We start from the raw sequence: 20,536 nt of genomic DNA on the forward strand, positions 1-20,536 counted from the left end.
GCATATTTTATGAAGTACCTTGGATGTCTTTAAAGTCCCTTCCTGCTGGTGAGGCTCAGAGAGCAGCAGTGCCTTGAAACAGTCTCTGGCCATAAAGATGGTGCTTTAGGAAAAGTGAGACTCTGTTGGACTCGAAGCATCGATACTATCAAACGGCTCATCCTTAGTCCCACAGGACTACTCTGATGTTTACTAGAGTTTGAGGGGAATAAAAACATACAAGCTGCAGGTTTCAGCAAAAAGTTTTCCATCAGAGGGATGACTCTACATGGGCTGAGAATGACAGCTCGGGTCTGAAGCTTAAAAAGAAACCCCAAGAAAGCCTCAAATTCTTGCTGGAATAAAGAAAGTCAATAGAAATAGATTCACAATCCTCCTTTAGGCTTCCATCAAACCAACTACCCCATCTCAGAGATGGCTGTAGACAGGAAGAGTTACTGTCGGCCAGGCACAAGAGGAGGAGGATTTGGTGCCTGAAATCCACTGACAGATGCAATGAGAAGAGTTTCTTGCTTCAAGAACAGACTGGAGCCCTAAGCAGGATAGCTTCTGATTTCTTCTAGCCGGGGAGGAGGACGGTGGGGGGGAGGAGGAGGGTTATGACCACTTTTGCAATCTACCACAGGGCAAACCTAAGTAGAAACACTCTATTATAAAGTCCTTGTGTTTTTGTTCCCATCCATGTAACTGAATCAAGACTTTATTTCTGGATTCTTGCTTTCCAGAAGAAGGGGAGGACCTCCAGAGGCAGGGGAACAGGGAGGGGTAATAAAGTCTTGATTCAGTTACATGGATGAGTACAGAAACACAAGGGCTTAATAGGATGATTCTGTTTCATCTTGCCCTGTGGTAGACTGCAAAAATGGTCACAATCCTTTGTTCCTCCTTTCCATCCATGTCCCTCTGTAATGTGACTTTGCAGCTCATCTTTATCAAGGGGGATTCAAGGGCAGGGGGGAAGTCTGGCTTTCCCTCCCCCTTGAATGTAGTCTGGTTTCATGACTGGTTTTGGCAACAGAAAATAGCAGAAATGGCACGTGGCAGTTCCAAGCCTAAACTTTTAAGAAGCCTCGTGCACCTTCACTGAGGGTCCCTCTCAGACCCTGCTGCTACAGAGGGAACCAGTCCAGACTAGTCTGCTGATATAACAGATCATGTGCAGAGAGTCCCCAGTCTTCCCAGTTGACCCAGCCGAGGCCACAGACCAGCCAGCTTAGCTGCTTTTCCCCTCCCCACAAGCTGGCTGCAGACATATGAGCAAATGTAGCCAAGCTCAGCCAAGTCTGGCCCAGATCAGGAAACTGCACAGCTGACCCACAGATTACTAAGCAACTTGCTGTTGTTGTAAAAAAGTTAGAGATAATTTTCTTACACAGCAAAAACTAAGAGATACAGGCCCCAAGCCATTAAAATACATTCCAAACTACCCTGCGGTTCCTTTACATTTCTCATCATCTAAGTCTCATATCAATGAGCAGGTGGCACCAGAGCTTAGCTTTCAAGGGTCCTGGGCTGTGAAACAGCTCCACCGGCTTTACACCTAGATCAGACGTGCAGTTACAATTTTACTTCCAGCCCTACGGTTCCCTTGAATTTTTCCTTCAAATCTTTTCCAATTGAATTTGAGAAATTCCAAGACCGTCTCATCTGGTTTACAGTTTTCGTGTATCTGGGGGTGAGGAGAAAGGGGAAATGGGGGTGTGTTGGAGACCCAGTGGGGTGAAGTATAAACCAAAACTTACATGAAACATCCCAGGTTCAATAAACCAAAGACTAGGCGTAGTCTCTTGCAATATCTACTTTTTTTCTCTGCTTTAAATAGAAAAGGAACAACATCTACTTTCATAGCATGGCCCAGAATTTCTTTAAGCTTTTCCTCAAATCCACATGTTAGTAATTTGTTCACCTATCTTTCTTTTTTAACTCAAATCTTTATTCTCCAGCAGGTAGACACACAATCCACCATCCCCGGTCCTCGGGGCCATACTCATCTGCATTCACCCACTAATTTATTGTTTTATTCATTCAATAAATATGGGGCACACTGGAGGGACGCCAAGGTGTAGCAGACACAGGCATTTGCATAGATATTCTTCCAAGAAAAGAGGGAAAGCATTTTCAACCCAACAGACCTAACTCTGGGACCACAGAATGATTCCTAAGGAAAACCTAGGAGAAGGGTGTCTGCAAATTCTCCTGGTATGTCTGGGCAACCACAGAAATCAGGTAAGTAGAGATAGCCCATGTGGTTTTCTCCAGAGCTTTGTATGTATATCTGGGAGTATATATAATAAAGAATAAGCAAAAGCTGGCTTCCATGACAAAGTCTGGTTGCCAGCATTTACAAGTGCCCTGGTAATCGACATGTGGCTCTGGGCTCCCTATGAATAGAAGATGACATACTGGTGTCTAATTGGAAGCCTCTACAGGGTTTAGGTTATGTTTTGTATTGAACCTTCCTCAGCCTTAGAGTGTAATGTGACCTGTGGGTGAACTGCATCTGACACTAAAAATGAGCAAAACGAGCTTCCACAGACCAATTATGTAACACTGAAGTTCAGTACTCCATGAGACCATTCCGAGGAGACGTGACAGCTGGGGGGACCTCAAACACTCACGGCATCTGAAAGGTTACGTACAGCCAGGTGTCAGGCTGTAGGGAGGCGGCACAGCAAGCGTGGGCCCAGGATAGGCCATGAGGGCGTGTTTTGTCTTAGCTCCTCAAAATAAGGGGCTCCAAAAGGGAATCTGCCAAGAAAAATGGATCCATTGAGTGGAAGACACATTTGGTTCTCAACTGAGGTGAGAGAGAGGTGACTAGGGATCACATCACGGTTGGAAATGGGATCACTGGGCTTCCTGTTTCTATTGTGGCTGGTAAACAAATGCTTTGTCATGAGATAATGTCTTTGCTGCTATGTCTTCTTGTGTTCCTCTGGTTAAAAAATTTGTGTTAAAAATAATTACAGAAAAAAAAGCCTATGTAACATGACATAGAACAGCTGTGACCTGAATAGTCTACAGCTTGTCGCTGACAGGGCTGCAATATGATCCAGGAATACCACAGACTGAGAGGGTGGGAGGTGCTCACTGACTGGAAAGAGGGGCTCCGAGAGATAACAGAAAGGATTCTGACAAACTAGATGCAAACTGGAGACAATGGGATGGCAGCAGGCCCAGAGGAGGTACAAACGATGAAAAAAAATCATGCTTTTTCACCCCTTTTTCCTTCTCCACTATTATGAGAAGCGTGAGTGGCAGATTTCAAAATTACCCAGAAAGCTGAACTTTGAGCTGAAGCTCTGCCCCAGAGCTGCCTAGAGGGGGTGCCCTGAACTGAGGCCTCTGGGCCTGAGAAAGGAGGAGGTGGGCGGCCCCAGGCAGCACGCAGCAGAGGCCAGCCAGGAGCTGGGCCAAATGCTACCGGCGTCTTCAGCCACAACAGCCATTCCCAGGCTGGATGTGGGGAAGGTGTGAAGCTTCGGTTTTCAGATGTCCTCAATGCATTTAATGCTTTTTACTTCCTATTAACGAGACGCTTTTTCTAGGGAGTTTGTAGGAAGAATGCCAGGAAATGGATTAAGCAGAACATGTCTGTTGCATATTTCAAATATTCCTAGGAGTGCTGGAAAGGAGTAGGGAGCAGAAACATGCCAGAAAGGCAATACTGTGTGAAACGAATTGCCTGCGGTACTCATGAATTAAGTCTTATGTGTACTCTGTGCATGATAACAAGAGCTAAAATGGCTTTCTTTTCAGGGCTTTACATGTATTATCTCATTTAATCCTTATAGCATCTCTAGGAAGTAGGTACTGCTTTTATCACAATCACAAATGAGGACACTGAAGCACAAAGAGGTTAAATAAGTAACTTGCTCAAGGCCACATGTATAGCAAGTGTCTGTGACAGGATTTGGATCCAGACGCTTGACTTTAGAGACCACAGCCTCATTGCTAACCATGACATATATTGCCTATACTGCATTTCAGTGTCCATGTACGTACAGATATATTTTTTATTCTCTGTTCTATTTCTGTTTGAAATCACATATACTTTTACTGAGGGTGCTATCATTAACTTGGTCCTGATTTGATCTGAATTATTTATACATTATTTCCCCTTGGAGCAGGGAGTCTCAGTTACACCTCTCCACTTTTATTATCTTTTAGAAATTTTTTTAAGTTTGAGAGAAAGAGCGAGAGAGCAAGCGCACAAGTGGGAGAGGGGCAGAGAGGGAGGGAGATACAGAGTACGAAGCAGACTCCAAGCTCCTCACTGTCAGCACAGAGCCTGACATGGGGCTCAAGCTCACGAACCATGAGATCATGACTTGAGCCAAAGTCGGATGCTTAACCGACTGAGCCACCCAGACACCTCAACATCTCTCCACTTTTATTTTAACCAACATAAAGACACCTGGCGCTGGTCTCTTACCTTTTTTCCACACGTTTAGTCTTGAAACGCTGCTGCTTTTCCTCTACAAATGATGTGTTGAGTGCTCTATGTAATCTCTGGCAGAAAGAACAGATTCACACATTAGAAACACACAGTCTGGGACAAAGTACCTCCTGAGATTCAACAGTGTATCTCGTTACTAATATTTTAGCCTCTTTAAACACATTTCCAGGGATGCCCCAAAACAGATCAACAACCTTCAGCCCTAAATCTCAAAAGAACCAAATTCTAAGTTGTTATTCTACCTGGAGGGAAAAAAGTAATTTGATAAGTAGCTTAGAAACACTCTGGGTTGGGGGCACCAGGGTGGCTCAGTCGGTTGAGTATCCGACTTCAGCTCAGGTCCTGATCTCGTGGTTCGTGGGTTTGAGCCCCGCATCGGGCCCTGTGCTACCAGCTCAGAGCCTGGCGCCTGCTTCCGATTCTGTGTCTCCCTCTCTCTCTGCCCCTCCCCTGCTCATTCTCTCTCTCTCAAAAACAATAATAAAGATTTAAAAAAATTAAAAAAAAACGCTCTGGGTTGTAAAAAGGTATGTGACAAAAAGAAGAGCTGTCACAACGTGTGTGGCAAAAGGCCTTGTGGAATTGCTAAAGGTGAGTCAGAAACTTAAGTCTGAACTTCTTGCCAGCCAAAACAAAGCAGGCAAGCATTCAGAATGAATGAAGCCAGTCACGTTAGCACACAATGAAGGTAACTTGTCTGTGGAGTTCTCCTGAGGTGACCAAATACTTTCCAGGATGAAGCAGGAAGAACAGGGTTCCAAGTGAGGAAACCAATGACAGTGACTTATCAAAAAAAAAGGGGGGAGGGGAGGGGATGGTGTTAACACAACGGAGAGGTTGGCATCTGGGCAGCCTGACAGCCCAATGAGGCCCAGGAGGCTGGAGGGAGCCCTGAGGGAGCCGTTGGCAGGAGATCAAGATGGCACCGTGGGCCTCTGCCTCACCGGGGTCAGCTGATGCTGCTGCCAGACCTCTCCCCTTCTGATTCTCAGTACCCTTTGGATTCTTCTACTTTGGCCCTCTGTGCCAGCTGCCTTCAGGGGGCACTGTGCAAGGGAATGTGCCTGAAGGGCTGGTTGGCCTGGCGGTTTCAGTCCTTCCGTGAATGAGTGTGCTGGTGTCTGCCTTACCCGGCCGGCCTTCGATCCTGTGTGGCTCTGCCTTGGCACCAGTGGACTTGGCACTTTGGGACCATTGAAAATGGGGACAGAATAGAGCTCAGTGGGTTCATCTAAAGGGAAACAGGGATTCGAAGCTCATTTAATGAGTTTCAATTTTAGCTAGAATGGAGTCCGTAGGAAATAAATCTTTCATACCATCTCTTCAGATTGTCGCTATTAAGTGAAATCAGGTTAAAAACAATTCTGTTGCTTCCAATGTGAACAACAGTGGAGGTTTATAGGAAAGGACAGGTTGTTGTGGGATAGGCTAATTCAAGGGGAAAGTGAATTAATGGGATAGAAGAACTCCATCTTCTACACTGTCTACACCACCCTAGGTCTCTTGGGAACTTGTCACCTGTCGTTCTGACTCGGGGCTCTGGACTCTCCCACCACTGGGAATTCTGACAGTTAAGAATACTGGAGCAGGACACCCGCGGCACTCACCTGGCTGGTGTGGAGCCAGTACTGCAGCCTAGATTTGTTCTTGATTCGTGGAAGCAGCAGCCTGTACACTATGTGCTCACCAATGGTGGTCAAGATGGACAGACCAAATCCGACGCACAGCAGCACGAAGAGTCCAGAGAAGTGTTTGATGCCCATTTGCAAAGTCTGTGGCAGAGTAGGAAAGGAAAGGCCATGAGTGTGATTCTCCTCCTGGTCCCAGGCTTGTTTAAAAAAATTTTTTTTTTAATCTTTATTTACGTATGAGACGGAGACAGACCGTGAGCAGGGGAGGGGCAGAGAGAGAGGGACAGCTGTCAGCACAGAGCCCTACGCGGGGCTCGAACTCACGAACTATGAGATCATGACCTGAGCTGAAGTCAGACGTTCAACTGACTGGGCCACCAGGCACCCCTAGGGTTGTTTTTAGATGCAGATACTTTTTCCTTGGACCCAAGCAGAGTAGGAGAGCATCCCTCCCTGCGAGCTCGGCAGCCTTCACCATACTATACGTTGTGAGAGGAACCCAGCCAGGACCAAGGGCTCCTGAGCAGCACACTTTCCAGGGAGCTGCACACACATAGTTCTATTTTATGAATGGTTCCTGCGTCTGGAAGGCCCCACAGTCACTACAGAGAGACTGAGAGAGCAGGAGACACCAAGAATTGAGACAATTTAACAAACTAAAGCACCGAACAGTTATCAAGGAAAGAACCTTTCTCAGGGACACAGAATGAGAAGGTTTAAGGGGAAGAGATGATGAATTCGATAATTTTGACATTTAGATCTGGCAGGAACATAGAGATCATCTAGTTCAATGTCCTCATTTTATTTTTTATTTTTTTAATTTATTGTTTTTAATGTTTATTTTTGAGAGAGAGAGAGAGAGAGAGCGAGCGCACACAGGGGAAGGGCAGAGGGAGGGAGACACAGAATCCAAAGCAGGCTCCAGGCTGAGCTGTCAGCACAGAGCCGATGCGGGGCTTGAACTCACAAGCTGTGAGATCATGACCTGAGCCAAAGTGGGTCACTTAAACAACTGAGCCACCCAGGCACCCCTCAATGTCCTCATTTTACAGATGAGGGACCTGGGACCAGGGAAGTGAAGTAAAATCAGGCAGGTCACAAAATTAGACAGCCAGAGAGGAGAAAAAGGAAGGACCTAATATTTACTGATTGCTTACTTTTTTGCACTGAGATAGGCATTAAAACCACAATTGACAGTTGGACTGAAGTTCTTTCAGGTTTTAAGTGGCAGAGCTGGTCTATGATTCCATGTTTGTTTAGCTGCGAAGACTGGGCTCTTTCTGCTGTACAACCAAACAGCAGTAGTTACATAACAATAGTTACAACGACTATATGGGGCAGGCACTTTGCTAAGTGATTTACATATGAGATCTAACAGAATCCTCACAAATTCTCTATGAAATGGGTATTACTTGGTCACAGACATCAATAATGACAGTCAATCCTGCAGAAAGAAAGACTTCTGACACACCGAGTGCCTACTACATGTCAGGCACTCTTGAAGTACCATGGGATGAAGACAGGAGGGTTATGTCCCTGTTTGTCTTTTTTTATTTTTATTTTTTTAATGTTTATTTTTGAGACAGAGAGAGACAGAGCATGAATGGGGGAGGGTCAGGGAGAGAGGGAGACACAGAATCTGAAACAGGTTCCAGGCTCTGAGCTGTCAGCACAGGGCCCAACGCGGGGCTCGAACTCACGGACCGTGAGATCATGACCTGAGCTGAAGTCGGACGCTTAACCGACTGAGCCACCCAGGCGCCCCACGTCCCTGCCTTTAATCAGCTTGAGTCTAGGGAGGAAGCAAACATTTATACCCCATGATACGTACGCTGATCCAGGTCTCCTCAGTTTTGTAGAGGAGGTGGCTTGTGAGATAAGATTTAAAGTAAGAGAGGTAGAACGTGGAGGCTTGGTGGGAAAGTAAGCACTCTGAAGGCGGCAGAAACGGAGGGAAAGAAGTGACCTCTGGTGCAGTGGTGGAAGAGGTTGTGAAACAGACCAATATGGCTGAGGGGGAGAGTGCAGCAGGCGTGTGTCGTGAGGGAGAAACAGGGCCCACTTAGCATGTCAGTGCTAAGGAGCCTGGTGTCATCCCTCTGCTGAGGGCTTTTGACCACCATCATTGTCATCATCAATAATTATTTAGCAGTTAATTGTGGAAGGCGTAGCTCTGAACACTTTATCACTGTAGCAGCTTGCTTACTATTCATAACAACCTATGAGGTAGGTACTTAGGGACAAAATAGCTTAGCAACTTGTCCAAGGTCACATAACTAGCAAAGGTTAGAGCTGGGGTTCAAACCCAGGCAGTCTGGCTCCAGAGCCTATACTCTTAACCATCTCACTTGACTGATGTCAGTGTCCTCCCATTTTCTCTCTTTTTTTTTTTTTTGGAGACAGAGCATATGAGTTGGGGAGGGGCAGAGGGAGAGGGAGACAGAGAATCCTAAGTAGGCTCCACGCCCAGCATGGAGCCCAATGCAGGGCTCGATCCCATGACAATGAGATCATGACCTGAGCCCAAATCAAGAGTCAGATGCTTAACCAACTGAGCCACCCAGGCACCCCTTTTTTTTCCTCCCATTCTCTTGAGGGGTTTTCCTTTCTTTCATTCTCTCCATTTCTACCTCCAATCCTGAATAAATAGCTAGCCAGATGTGATTCAGGCATGGGTCTGCCTCCTGGGTATACCAGGAAGTCCATCTGAGGGCAGCAGAGGTAGAGCTTGGGGATTTCAGACTCCAGTGGAGTCTTTTTTCTTCCATGACAGCACCTGCAGCAATGGCTCTGTATCAATGACAGCTTCTGGGATCCCTGGAGAAGTAATGGCTCTAGGTGAGCCGGGGCACAGAGCATGCCCCACGTATAGGAGCTTGAGCACAAGGCAGGACTAGGGAGACCACCTGAGATTGAGGCAGATGCCCAGCGCTAGGGAATAAAAGAATGCTGGTCTAGGAAAGGCAAGAGGTGTATCAGGTCCCGAGAACTACACAGGTCCCATGGATTCTCCTGGGACATCTCTGTACCAGTGGTGACCACCCATATAATGCTGACCCCCAGAAAGTAGATTATGAATGCGTCTGAAAATAGTCCTTGGGCTGGACCTGTCGTAATGTGTATGGTATGTCTATTATATAAGGATTCAATGAGTTGTTACTACTACGGTAGAAGAATAAAATGGTGGAATTCATTTCCAACTTTAACACTAACATCATCAAACATTCAGCAAAACACTCAACATACTGGCACTGCTTTCTTATAAGTTGCTGCCAAGATGAGGGAGACAAATGTAACTTATGGCGAAACATCACATCTTGCCTTTGCACGCGTGGCTTCCCCCTCTTGCGCATGACAAGAACTGGTCTCATTTTCCTCTCATTGCCTCAATAACAAATAAGCTATATTCAGTTTATTTTACACATTTTTCTTTCAATTTCTGTTGTTTACACCCACATACATTTAATAGACTAACAGATAGTTACCGTCTATTGGGTGTCTAATGTGTGTGCCAGACATCATACATGCATATTATGATCTTATGATAACCCTATTAGTATTATTATCCCCATTTCACATTCAAGGAAACTGAGTCTCATAGAGATTAACTACCTTACCCAAGATCTTACAAGCTAATAAATGAAGGAGTCTGGCTATGGATCCAGGACTGTTTGATGCTAAAGCCTGTGCTGCTTTTCAAGCGAACACCATTTACAGGTATCCCTTGTGATCTGAACTCTTAATATTTATTCCCTAGAACAACTTGCAGATATTTTAATTCGAAATCCACCATCTGAATTGAAAATCCACTATAATCTTCCTGTGAGCATCACCGAATGTGTTTAAATTGGGTCTGAGTCTGAGTGATAAGATGTCTCGCGGCAGTTGTGATATTCAGCTGTTCTTCTCCCAGGATCATGTTGAATGAATGTGCTGTGCATTAGCTATGTGCATCTGCTCCACATATCATGCGAAAAATTTCTTTCTAATAAAGTGGAACTTGCTCAACTTCACATTTAACATTGGCCAGAGGAAGAAGAAGAGAAGCAGTGGATATTCAACGTCAAATCTTGACAATAAATTTAAGCAATGCAGACAAAATGATGGCGGTTGCAAGTGACGGGAGTATGGACATCATTCAGAAGTGCAGTCAGGGACCAGGGGTGTGTTGTCAAGAGCCGCATAAGTGACGGCAAGGCAATGCCAACAGACATGAGGTTCGTGTTTTCCTCATCCCATTGCTTCTTCTGAAGCTTCATTTGATAGCTTGCAGCCACACACATCTGGGGGCTCCAGTGCCAAAGAGAGAAGACTGTCCTAGGATTTAGCCATGGGCAAATCTCACGCATTCATGGCTTCACCTAGTCCTTCACATGCTCGTTCTAGGCCATCTGATGTCACTGAGCTACCTCTTTAATCAATAAGTAACCGCTCAAAAATTTGCCTTGCTTGCTTATTTTATTTTACTAAATATTATTTGTATTTGTTATGCTTTTTTAACATTTTATTTTAGTATTTACGTTAGTATAAATTCATTGCATTGTGGAGGGAAAACATACTCCGCATACCGCACCCGTGAATATCCACTAATTATGCTTTCAAGAAGCGGTATTTTAAATGCTTTATATTATGCAGAAATCGGTGATGGATTGTCATTTATAACAATACATGCATCATGTCTAAGCTATTAAACATTTATACGTGTCTAAGACCGCTTTAGACAATTTAAAGAAATTGACTGGGATTTTGGGTGAGGTGGGAATGCTTTGTGTCCTTTTTTGTTTTTGTTTTTCATTTTTCATTTAAAACAATGGAAAGGACTCCCACCATCTGGAAATTCACTAGCCAACATACTTCTAGGAATGGACTAGAATCAGATAAAGGGAGATGCCTGTACTGTCAAATGTCCTGAGTGGTCTCTGCCCACACCATCAGTGCTCCCAGTGATACACAGAGGCCAAGACCACCAATTTCGTTGCTGCCTAAACTGTGCTTTGCGTCTTGCTCAGATGTGGACATTTGAAACATCTGACAGCTGGTTAGATAACTGACTAGTTCTGAAACCTCCAGCAGGAAATGCACTGAAAGTATTTCATGCACCATTTGCCTTAGATGTGACTAAGTCCCGAGCCCCCAGTGCACATCTCTCAACACACGACAACTACCACTTTCTGTATCCTCTAAGGAGTTGTCTATACTTGTTTTCAAGTCCTCTGTCCTCATTCTCTTTTGGATTCACTCCAATCAGGCTTTTTGTCCCAACCTATAACCTCGATGACTCCTGTCGAAGCCATCAATAACCTCCACATTGCCAAAGCCAGATCAGTTTTCACCTTATTCATGTATCAGGTTGGACACCATTGATTATTTCATCCTCTTTGACATATTTTCTTCACTGTTTCAAGGATACCTTTGTTCTACTTCAGTCTTGTTTACTGGTCCCTCCCCACCTTTCTGATCATAAATGTTGGCATGCCTTTGATTCTTTGGCTACGTTCACTTTCCTATCCAGACTCTTGGCTTTAAATACTACCTATATGTCAATGACTTGTACATTTACATCTTCCCCAACTCTCTACTCAGTCTCTCTACTTGGATATCTAATGGACATCTCAAACTTAACACATTGAAATAAGCTAACTCCCCGCCCCCCCCCCCCCACCACACACACACTGGAAACTGCTTCTCATAGTCTTTCTCATCAAAGAATCTCCATCCTTGAAATTGCTCAGGCCAAAATCCTTAGAGTCATCTTTGACTCCTCTCTTTCTTTAGCCTTCCCTACCTAGTGTGGCTGAAAATATGGTGGACCCTACCTTCAAAGTTTACCCAGAGTCTGATGGCTTTCCACCACCTCCACCAGCCACTCTGGTCTATGCCACCATCATCTCTTACCTAGCCTAATGAAATAGGCTTCTATTTGATTCCCTGACCCCCTCAATCTGTCTTCTGCACAGGAAGCAGCTTAACCTCCTCAAAATACCATGTCATTCAATGACTGGTGACAGTATTCCATCTCATATAGAGTAAACATCAGAGTCCTTACAATGGTCTACACGACCTTTCATGATTTAGGCCCACACTTCCTGACTTCATATCCTTCTCTCACTTGTTCACTCTGCTTAGCTACTTGGGCTTTCTCATGCTTCTTTAAGTCTACGGAGCAGGTGAGGGTCTTCGTTTTCTGTTCTCTCTGCCTATAACTCTTTAGCCAGCAATCAATACTGTTCCTTCCCCACATTTTCTGCAAGTCTCTACTCAAATGTCATTTATCAGTAAAGTCTACCCTAACCGTGTGGTTAAAAAGGCAAATCTTGGGGCCTCTGGGTGGCTCAGCGGGTTATGCATCTGACTTCAGCTCAGGTAATGATCTCGCGGTTCGTGAGTTGGAGCCTTGCGTCGGGCTTTCTGCTGACAGCTCCAAGCCTTGAGCCTGCTGCGGATTCTGTGTCTCTCTCTCCCTCTCTGCCCCTCCCCTGCTCACACTCTGTCTCTCAAAAATGAATAAACATTAAAAAATTTTATTTTTTTAAAAAGACAAATCCTGCCCTTCTCCCCTTTCTTTCCTGGATACAACCTATCCCCCTCGCTGTTCTTTTTCCCTACTGAGATAATATGTATTAGTTTATTGCCTATTTCACTCCTCAAGTAGAATGTAAGCTCTAAGAGGCCAGGGATTTTGCCCATTTTGTTCTGAGCATACACTAATTGCCTAGAGCAGTGCCTAGCATTTGCTAGGTGTTCAATTAATATTTTTTGAATGAATGGATGAAAGTGTATGAAAGCTGGAATCTTTTTTTTTTTTTTTTGATAATGTAAATGTACACAAAATTTTACCCCAAACACTTTCGTATATCTCAGGAGATTTTTAGAATAATTCTGTGAAGGGAAAGATAGAGATGGATATTCTCAATTGATAGATAAGAAAACAGGCCCGGAGACCTTGGAAAACTTGCCATCCTGACTTCTAATGCCAGTGTTCATCATTCATCACTCTGGGGACCTCACTGGGGGGAAATATATTTACAATTAAAAAAGTAAAAAATTGGAGACAGAATGTAATAATTTTAGCTGGCTTGTGTATATTGTACTGATTTTATTCCCTTCATGTAGTTTTGGTGGGTCTACCAATCACAGATTCCCTGTTCTTTGGCCCCCTAATGCCAAGCATGTGACCCAAGGTAAAACCAATTTGCATTTGAAGCAGAGACTTTTGGCATCGAAAGTGGGTGAGGCTGAGTCATTTCCAATGTCAGTGCCTCAAAGGCATAGGCCCCTATTTCCTGCCACTAATATCCCTTGAATCCCATGGCTCCAGAGGCATCATCAGTTACTCTCTTTCTTACTCCAAAACATCGAGTTCCCGGCTATTCTTTTGGTAATCTCTTCTTTTCCCCTTGCTTTAAATTAATCTGTTGCTTGCAACCAAAGAATCTGAGCTGACAGACTGCTTAAAGGATTAAGCTCCTCTAGCTCTGAGGTACAAATACAACCTCTCTTGATATAGACTTTATTTCTCATGCAGAACCCTGAAATGAATGGGTGAGCCTGTTCTAGGCAGATTTCTCTGACAGGGTGAGGCTTTGCTTTTCTCTGCCTCCAAAAGCTCAGTGTATAGTAGGTGCTCAATAAATAGCTTATTAAATACAGTATATATCTGAAAAGAAACTTAGTTATTACTCTCATGATTTCCAACACCTTGTAAATATGCTTCTCTCAGAGCAAAATAACTGCAAGAACCAGGGGAGATCATTTCATATTTCAGTGATTTAGTGCTTTAAAACTTTGCATGGTCTCCTCTTTGAGTCTGCAAAATCCAATCCTGGTGTTCACAATAATTTTCGTTGTTCTTAAAAAAATTTTTTTTAATTTATTTTTTGAGAGAGAGACAGAGAGAGCAAGCAGGGGAGGGAGAGCGAGAATCCCAAGCAGGCTCCACACTGTCAGCACAGAGCTAGCCTAGATGTGGGGCTTGAATTCGCAAACCATGAGATCATGACCTAAGCTGCAACCAAGAGTCGGACACTTAACAGACTGAGCCACTCAAGTGCCCCTTTCGATTTTCTTTCATAAGAACAGCCCCTACTCCTGTTCTTATTAAAGAAAAACAAAAGGGGTGCCTGGGTGGCTCAGTCGGTTGAATGTCTGACTTAAGCTCAGGTTATGATCTCACGGCTCATGGATTTGAGCCCCGTGTCAGGCTTTGTGCTGACAGTGGAGCCTGCTTCAGATTCTGTGTTTCCCTCTCTCTCTGCCCCTCCCCACTCACACTCTCTCTCAAAAATAAACATTAAAAAAAAAAAAAAAAAGAATAGGAGTAGGTGGGGGGAATAATGGTTTTAGTGAGAGGTAAAGAAAAGAAAGGCTGTGGAGCTTCTGAAATATGGATGACTCCTAGATACTTGGAAGCAAGATGAGTAGGAAGCAAATGCTGTTTCTAATTTAGAAAACCTGATTTATATATATATTTTTGCCACCCACTCTTTTGACCAGAAGAACAGCAGCTCAATAAATTTGGCAGATTCGTTGTTGCGTCTATACATACTACCCTCTGAGGGTAGTCTGAGCTGTTAGCACAAAGCCTGACACGGGGCTCAAACCCACAGACCGCAAGATCATGACCTGAGCCCAACTGGGCTGCTTAACTGACTGAGCCACCCAGTAGCCCCTACCTCTGTCTTCTTTAACCTGGAATCTGCTTAATGGCTCTGTCACCATGGCACTGCCCATGCTGCTGAAGAAATTCTCTCTCTCTCTGTTGCTTACATTTCCCAAGCCCCTGTTCCTTCTAGGCTTTGACAACCATTTTTTAGCCTTGGACCTGGTGCTCAATTTGCCACATTAGCTCCATTGTGCAGTCTTTTGAAAATCTAAATTTATTATTAAAACAACTCAGAAAAATATTTCTAAAACTTAGAGATGATTAACCATAATCCTTTTCCCATACAAATACTTTCTTGTTTAAAACAATATTTTAGGGGCACCTGGGTGGCCCAGTTGGTTGAGTGTCCGACTTCCAGTCAGGTCATGATCTCTCAGTTAGTGAGTTCAAGCCCCACATCAGGCTCACTGCTATCAGCCTGTCAGTGAAGTGCGCTGCTTTGGACCCTCTGTCCCCCTCTCTCTATCCCTCCGCCTCTTGCACTATCCCAAAAATAAATACAAATTTTTTTTTTTTAATTTTTCAGTAATCTCTACACCCAACATGGGGCTTGTGAGAAATAAGCCACTGACCCAATCAAAGGAGGGACACGGATACTAGGAGCACAGTGAAGTGAGGCTTTAATCAACGTTCTTGCAAGAGTGCGTCTGATGGGCAGGCACACTTGGGGCAGTTACAGCAGACAATCTATCTCCTAGCTTGCAAGTCCCTCCCCTGGCTCCTCATTGGCTGAGTACTACAGAGGTTACAGCCTTATGCAGACATCACCTATGTCCTATGCCTACTAAGGCAAAAAGTAGTCTGATTGGAACAAATGTACATTCCCTGAGGTGATGCAGAGACTTTTGGTCCCTCTCCCCTTTGTTCTTTGGTTCATGCTTATTGCAAAGGCCATGAAAATAAGCCTAGTGAAGCAGAGAGGGGAAGAAGAACCAGGAAGTGAAGGGCTCAAGGGTCTGGGACTCCATTATGGGGGAGGGAGAGCTTCATATATATATATTTCCAATAGGTTGTAAACCTACTGTTAATTAGACAGCACAGCTTTTGTTTGCTTTTTCTGAAAATGAATCATCTCCCTTCCTTCTCACAGGGCTCAAACTCACAAACCCAAGGTCAAGAGTCTCATGCTTTACCAACTGAGCCAGCCAGATGACCCTACAAATACTTTCTTTCAATTCTTCATTTTCTCTTCTGAACTGCATATGAACCATACACATATGTATTTTCCAGAGTTATGTAACCATAACATATAACAATCATCCTTTTTAAAAAACAATACAATTTTTAAAAAATGTGAGTTTAGTCGTTTTATTAATTTTAATGACTCTATATTATCACCTATTATTTATCATAATTGACTTAACTAATCTCAAACTGTCAAGTGTTTGATTTTCTTTAATATTATTCATTATACATACACGATAAATATTGCTGCAACGAAAAATAATTTGTGTATAGCATTTAAAAATTGTTTTTGCTTCTCTGACATACATATTGCAATGGGTGATGTTAACAGGTTAGAGAGTATAACCATTCTGATGCCTTGTAGTGTGTGAAACAGCCCTCACAAAATGTGAAGAAAATCATTCCCAGGGCTGCCACAATGCACAGATTGCTCACATTCTTGCCAAGCCTGTTTCTTTCTTTTTTTTTTTTTTTTAAGTTTATTTATTTTTGAGAGTGAGAGAGAGACAGAGTGTGAGTGGGGGAGGGGCAGAAAAAGGGAGACAGAATCCGAAGCAGGCTCCAGGCTCTGAGCTGTCAGCATAGAGCCTGATGTGGGGCTCGAGCCCACAGACTGTGAGATCAAGAGCTGAGCCGAAATTAGATGCTCAACCGACTGAGCCACCCAGGCACCCCAAGCCTGTTTCATAATTAATCATTTTTTCCTGTTTTAAATGTTCTGATTTGTATTTATTTAGTGAGGCTATTTTTTGATGTTTGTTTTTCCTATCTCCTTTTGTATGAATACTATATTTGTATCCTTTGCCAATTATAGATTTCAGACAAGGTGAGGCTTTTTACTGGAAAAAGCTATTAACCTCTTTCCAAACATGTTATTTATGTTTCTCTAATTTTTAAGTTTTACTGTTAGCTTTGTTAGATTTTATTATACAGAAGTTTGAAATTTTATATGGTACATTTATTTTGACTATTATAAATTCTTCTATTGTTTCTGTTGTTACAAGAGTATCAGTTGGGATAAATGTTTTATGAGCAGTTGCTTTATTTCTGAAAAATAACGGGCACTTTAATCCATCCTGAGCTTTTGTACTAAAGAGTGGAACACGTTATTTTCTCTTTGTTGAGACTTTCCATTTCAGCTCCTTGCTTCAGAGGTGCCTTAGTCAATGAAAGCTCACACTCATCTTGGGGTGGCATGCATTCCTTTATGATATGGGCTTTGATTTAAACTTTTCAGATTTTAAAAATATTGGAAAATAAAAAAATTGTGAGGACGGGGATGCATGGGTGGCTCAGTCAGTTAAGTGTCCAAGTCTTGATTTTGGCTCAGGTCATGATCTCATGGCTCGTGAGATCGAGCCCCACGTCAGCCTCTGCGCTAACAATGTGGAGACTGTTTGGGATTCTCTCTTTCCCTCTTTCTCTGCCTCCCTCCTGCTCGCATGCCTGTGAGCTCTCTCTCTCTTTCTCTCTCAAAATAAATAAACAAACATTAAAAATTTGTGAGGACAAACATCATGTAAAGCGAACAACAAAAAAATTCACTGGTGGGTCAGAGTAAGCCTCTGAACTGTCAGGTTGTATGCAGCTTTCTGGCTGCTGGTGTCCCTTCAGTGTTCTGTTTTTTCATTGTGAATCAGCTAATGCCTTTAAAGCTGACACATGATTTGCTGCTCTTCACACAGTCATCAGCCTTTGGGATAGCTACAGTAGCAAATATGAAAGGAGAGGGGTCCAGTTCTGATTCTCAGTCTAGTGGCCTGACTTTTATGATGTCACCTTGTCCTTAAAAACACCCAAACCTCTTCCTTTTTGAGGCATGCAAAATAGACAAAACACAGTAGCTGTACCAATGGCCTCCTACATGCTAACAGAGAGAATCAATAGCATAGAGAAGTGAAGAATAGAATTTGTAACTAAACAACACAAAAATTTCCTGAGCATTTTCCCTGAGAATGTGTCTAAAGCATGATAGACTTAAGAGGATAAACCAACAGTGCTAAGGCTGTATTTTCTCCTGTGTTTAAAAAAAAGAGGTGTTTAGTGGTTTGGGATTACAACATATGGTAGAGAGCAGAGACAATTCATTAATATAGGATTCCTAACAACATATTGTTACTGACCTGTACAGCTGCGGAGTATATTGGTTGCTGTTATCAGTTTAATCTAAATACTGTCACTTATTTTTCAAAATGAGATGAAGGTAGAAGATAACTTAAGACTGTCTTGCTTAAATGACATGTCAGATAAAGGGCTAGTATCCAAAATCTAGAAAGAACTTATCAAACTCAACACCCAAAAAAATGAATAATCCAGTGAAGAAATGGGCAAAAGACATGAATAGACACTTCTCCAAAGAAGACATCTAGATGGCTGACACATGAAAAAATGCTCCACATCACTCATCATCAGGGAAATACAAATTAAAACCACAATGAGATACCACCTCACAGCTGTCAGAATGGCAAACATTAACAACTCAGGCAACAACAGATGTTGGCGAGGATGGGGAGAAAGAGGATCTCTTTTGCATTGCTGGTGGGAATGCAAACTGGTGCAGCCACTCTGGAAAACAGTATGGAGGTTCCTCAAAAGATTAAAAATAGAACTACCCTATGACCCAGCAATTGCACTACTAGGTATATATCCAAGGGATACAGGTGTGCTGTTTTGAAGGGGCACATGCACCCCAATGTTTATAGCAGCGCTACTGACAATAGCCAGAGTATGGAAAGAGCCCATATGTCCACCGGCAGATGAATGGATAAAGAAGATGTGGTATATGTGTATACACACACACACACACACACACACACACACACACACAATGGAGTATTACTTGACAATCAAAAAGAATGAAATCTTGCCATTTGCAACTATATAGATGGAACTGGAGGATATTATGTTAAGCGAAATTAGTCAGAGAAAGACAAATATCATATGACTTCACTCATATGAGGACTTTAAGAGACAAAACAGATGAACATAAGGGAAGGAAAACAAAAATAATATAAAAACAGGGAGATAAAACCTAAAAGACTCCTAAATATAGAGAACAAAGAGGGTTGCTGGAGGGGTTGTGGGAGGGGGGATAGGCTAAATGGGTAAGGGGCATTAAGGAATCTACTCCTGAAATCATTGTTGCACCATGTGCTAACTTGGATGTAAATTAAACAATAAATTAAAACACTTTTTTAATCTTTTCTAAAAAAAAAAAAAAAAAAAAAAAAAAGGACTGCCTTGCCTAACTCTCCCCACCCACCACCCGCAATGTGCAGAATGAAAGTGGAGGGGGCTGCTTGCTTCTTGACAGTTCATACCTTTGGTGAAAACTGAGGCTTGATTACATTAATAAGACTATCAGAGGGGCGCCTGGGTGGCTCAGTCGGTTAAGTGTCCGACTTCGGCTCAGGTCATGACCTTGTTGTTCGTGGGTTCGAGCCCTGCCTCGGGCTCTGTGTTGACAGCTCAGAGCCTGGAGCCTGCTTCAGATTCTGTTTCTCCCTCTCTCTGTCCCTCCCCCACTTGCTCTCTGTCTGTCTCTCAAAGATAAATAAATGTTAAAAAAAATCAAAAACAAAAAAAGACTATCAGAAATAATCTGAAGTGGGTAAATATAAGAACTATAAAAAATAGGTGGCAATGCGGTGAGGTGGAAAAAGCTCAGTGTTTGGGGTCAGAAAGCCTGGTTTAGATTCTTGCTTTGCTGTTCACCAGCTGGGAGACCTTGGAGAAGATTCTAGATCTCTCTACAGCATCATCTGTTAAACTGAATGATGGCACCTACTTCACAGTGTTGTTATGACTAAATGATATAATAAATGTAACAATACCTGGGACAGGGGTTCAATAAGTGTTAACTACCATTATCACTCCAAGAAGTTGTACAGAACTAGATTTGTTGGCAACCGACAATTAACAGAAAAATCAGAGTATTCTAACTTGGAAATGAATGTGATCTTTCTTCCCAAATATCCATACAACCAAACACCTATACAGTCAGATCTTTCCAATTGCTGAAGCTAGGAACAGGCTCTTAGTTCAAGGTCATTGCCATAAAGCCCTGACTGATTGAGCAATTAGCTTGTTAATTCTCGCCAGTCCAAAAGCTGAAATATTTTTCCTCTTCTTGTTAAATTTAAACATGTAATCCAACATGTTTCAAACCCTTGGTCATAATTTAAAATTTCTGTATTTTAATGTGCACATTGCAGAGTACATAAATAATGTCTCCGAGAGGCCTTCTTGGCTAACACTACCATGCTCGCTTTCCTCATGCAAAGTTTCCTCCACAAAAATCAAATAGGTTGGGCTTGAATGAGAATCTTTTATTTTTTAAAAAACATTTTAATAGACTATTTGAAGAACAGGCTTACAGAAATGTGTAGAAAGTATAAAACGTTTGCATATATGCATATATCCCTTCTTGCCTACACAGCTTCAGTTAGTAAGCTCTTCAAGGGGTGCATTTCTTTCAAGTGATGGACCAACTTGATAGGTTTATTGTTAACTAAATTGCATCATTTACATTAGGCCCACTCTTTGTCTCGTGCCTTTTATGGACTTTTCCAAAATGGGCCATGTCATATATTCATCATT

At 42.9% G+C, this 20,536-nt stretch overlaps 1 protein-coding gene across 1 annotated transcript in view; it reads right to left on the reverse strand.

The window, feature by feature from the left end:
- Positions 1 to 20,536, reverse strand: part of GRIN3A (glutamate ionotropic receptor NMDA type subunit 3A) — a 169,143-nt gene that overhangs the window by 2,174 nt on the left and 146,433 nt on the right. The window contains exons 7-8 of the mRNA XM_007089320.2: positions 6,067 to 6,231; positions 4,436 to 4,512 (exon numbers count right to left, since the gene is read on the reverse strand). Coding sequence (XP_007089382.2) covers positions 4,436 to 4,512; positions 6,067 to 6,231 — 242 coding nt within the window. The remainder of the gene's footprint in view (positions 1 to 4,435; positions 4,513 to 6,066; positions 6,232 to 20,536) is intronic.

Source organism: Panthera tigris, chromosome D4, assembly GCF_018350195.1.
Source record: "Panthera tigris isolate Pti1 chromosome D4, P.tigris_Pti1_mat1.1, whole genome shotgun sequence".
NCBI classification, from domain to species: domain Eukaryota; kingdom Metazoa; phylum Chordata; class Mammalia; order Carnivora; family Felidae; genus Panthera; species Panthera tigris.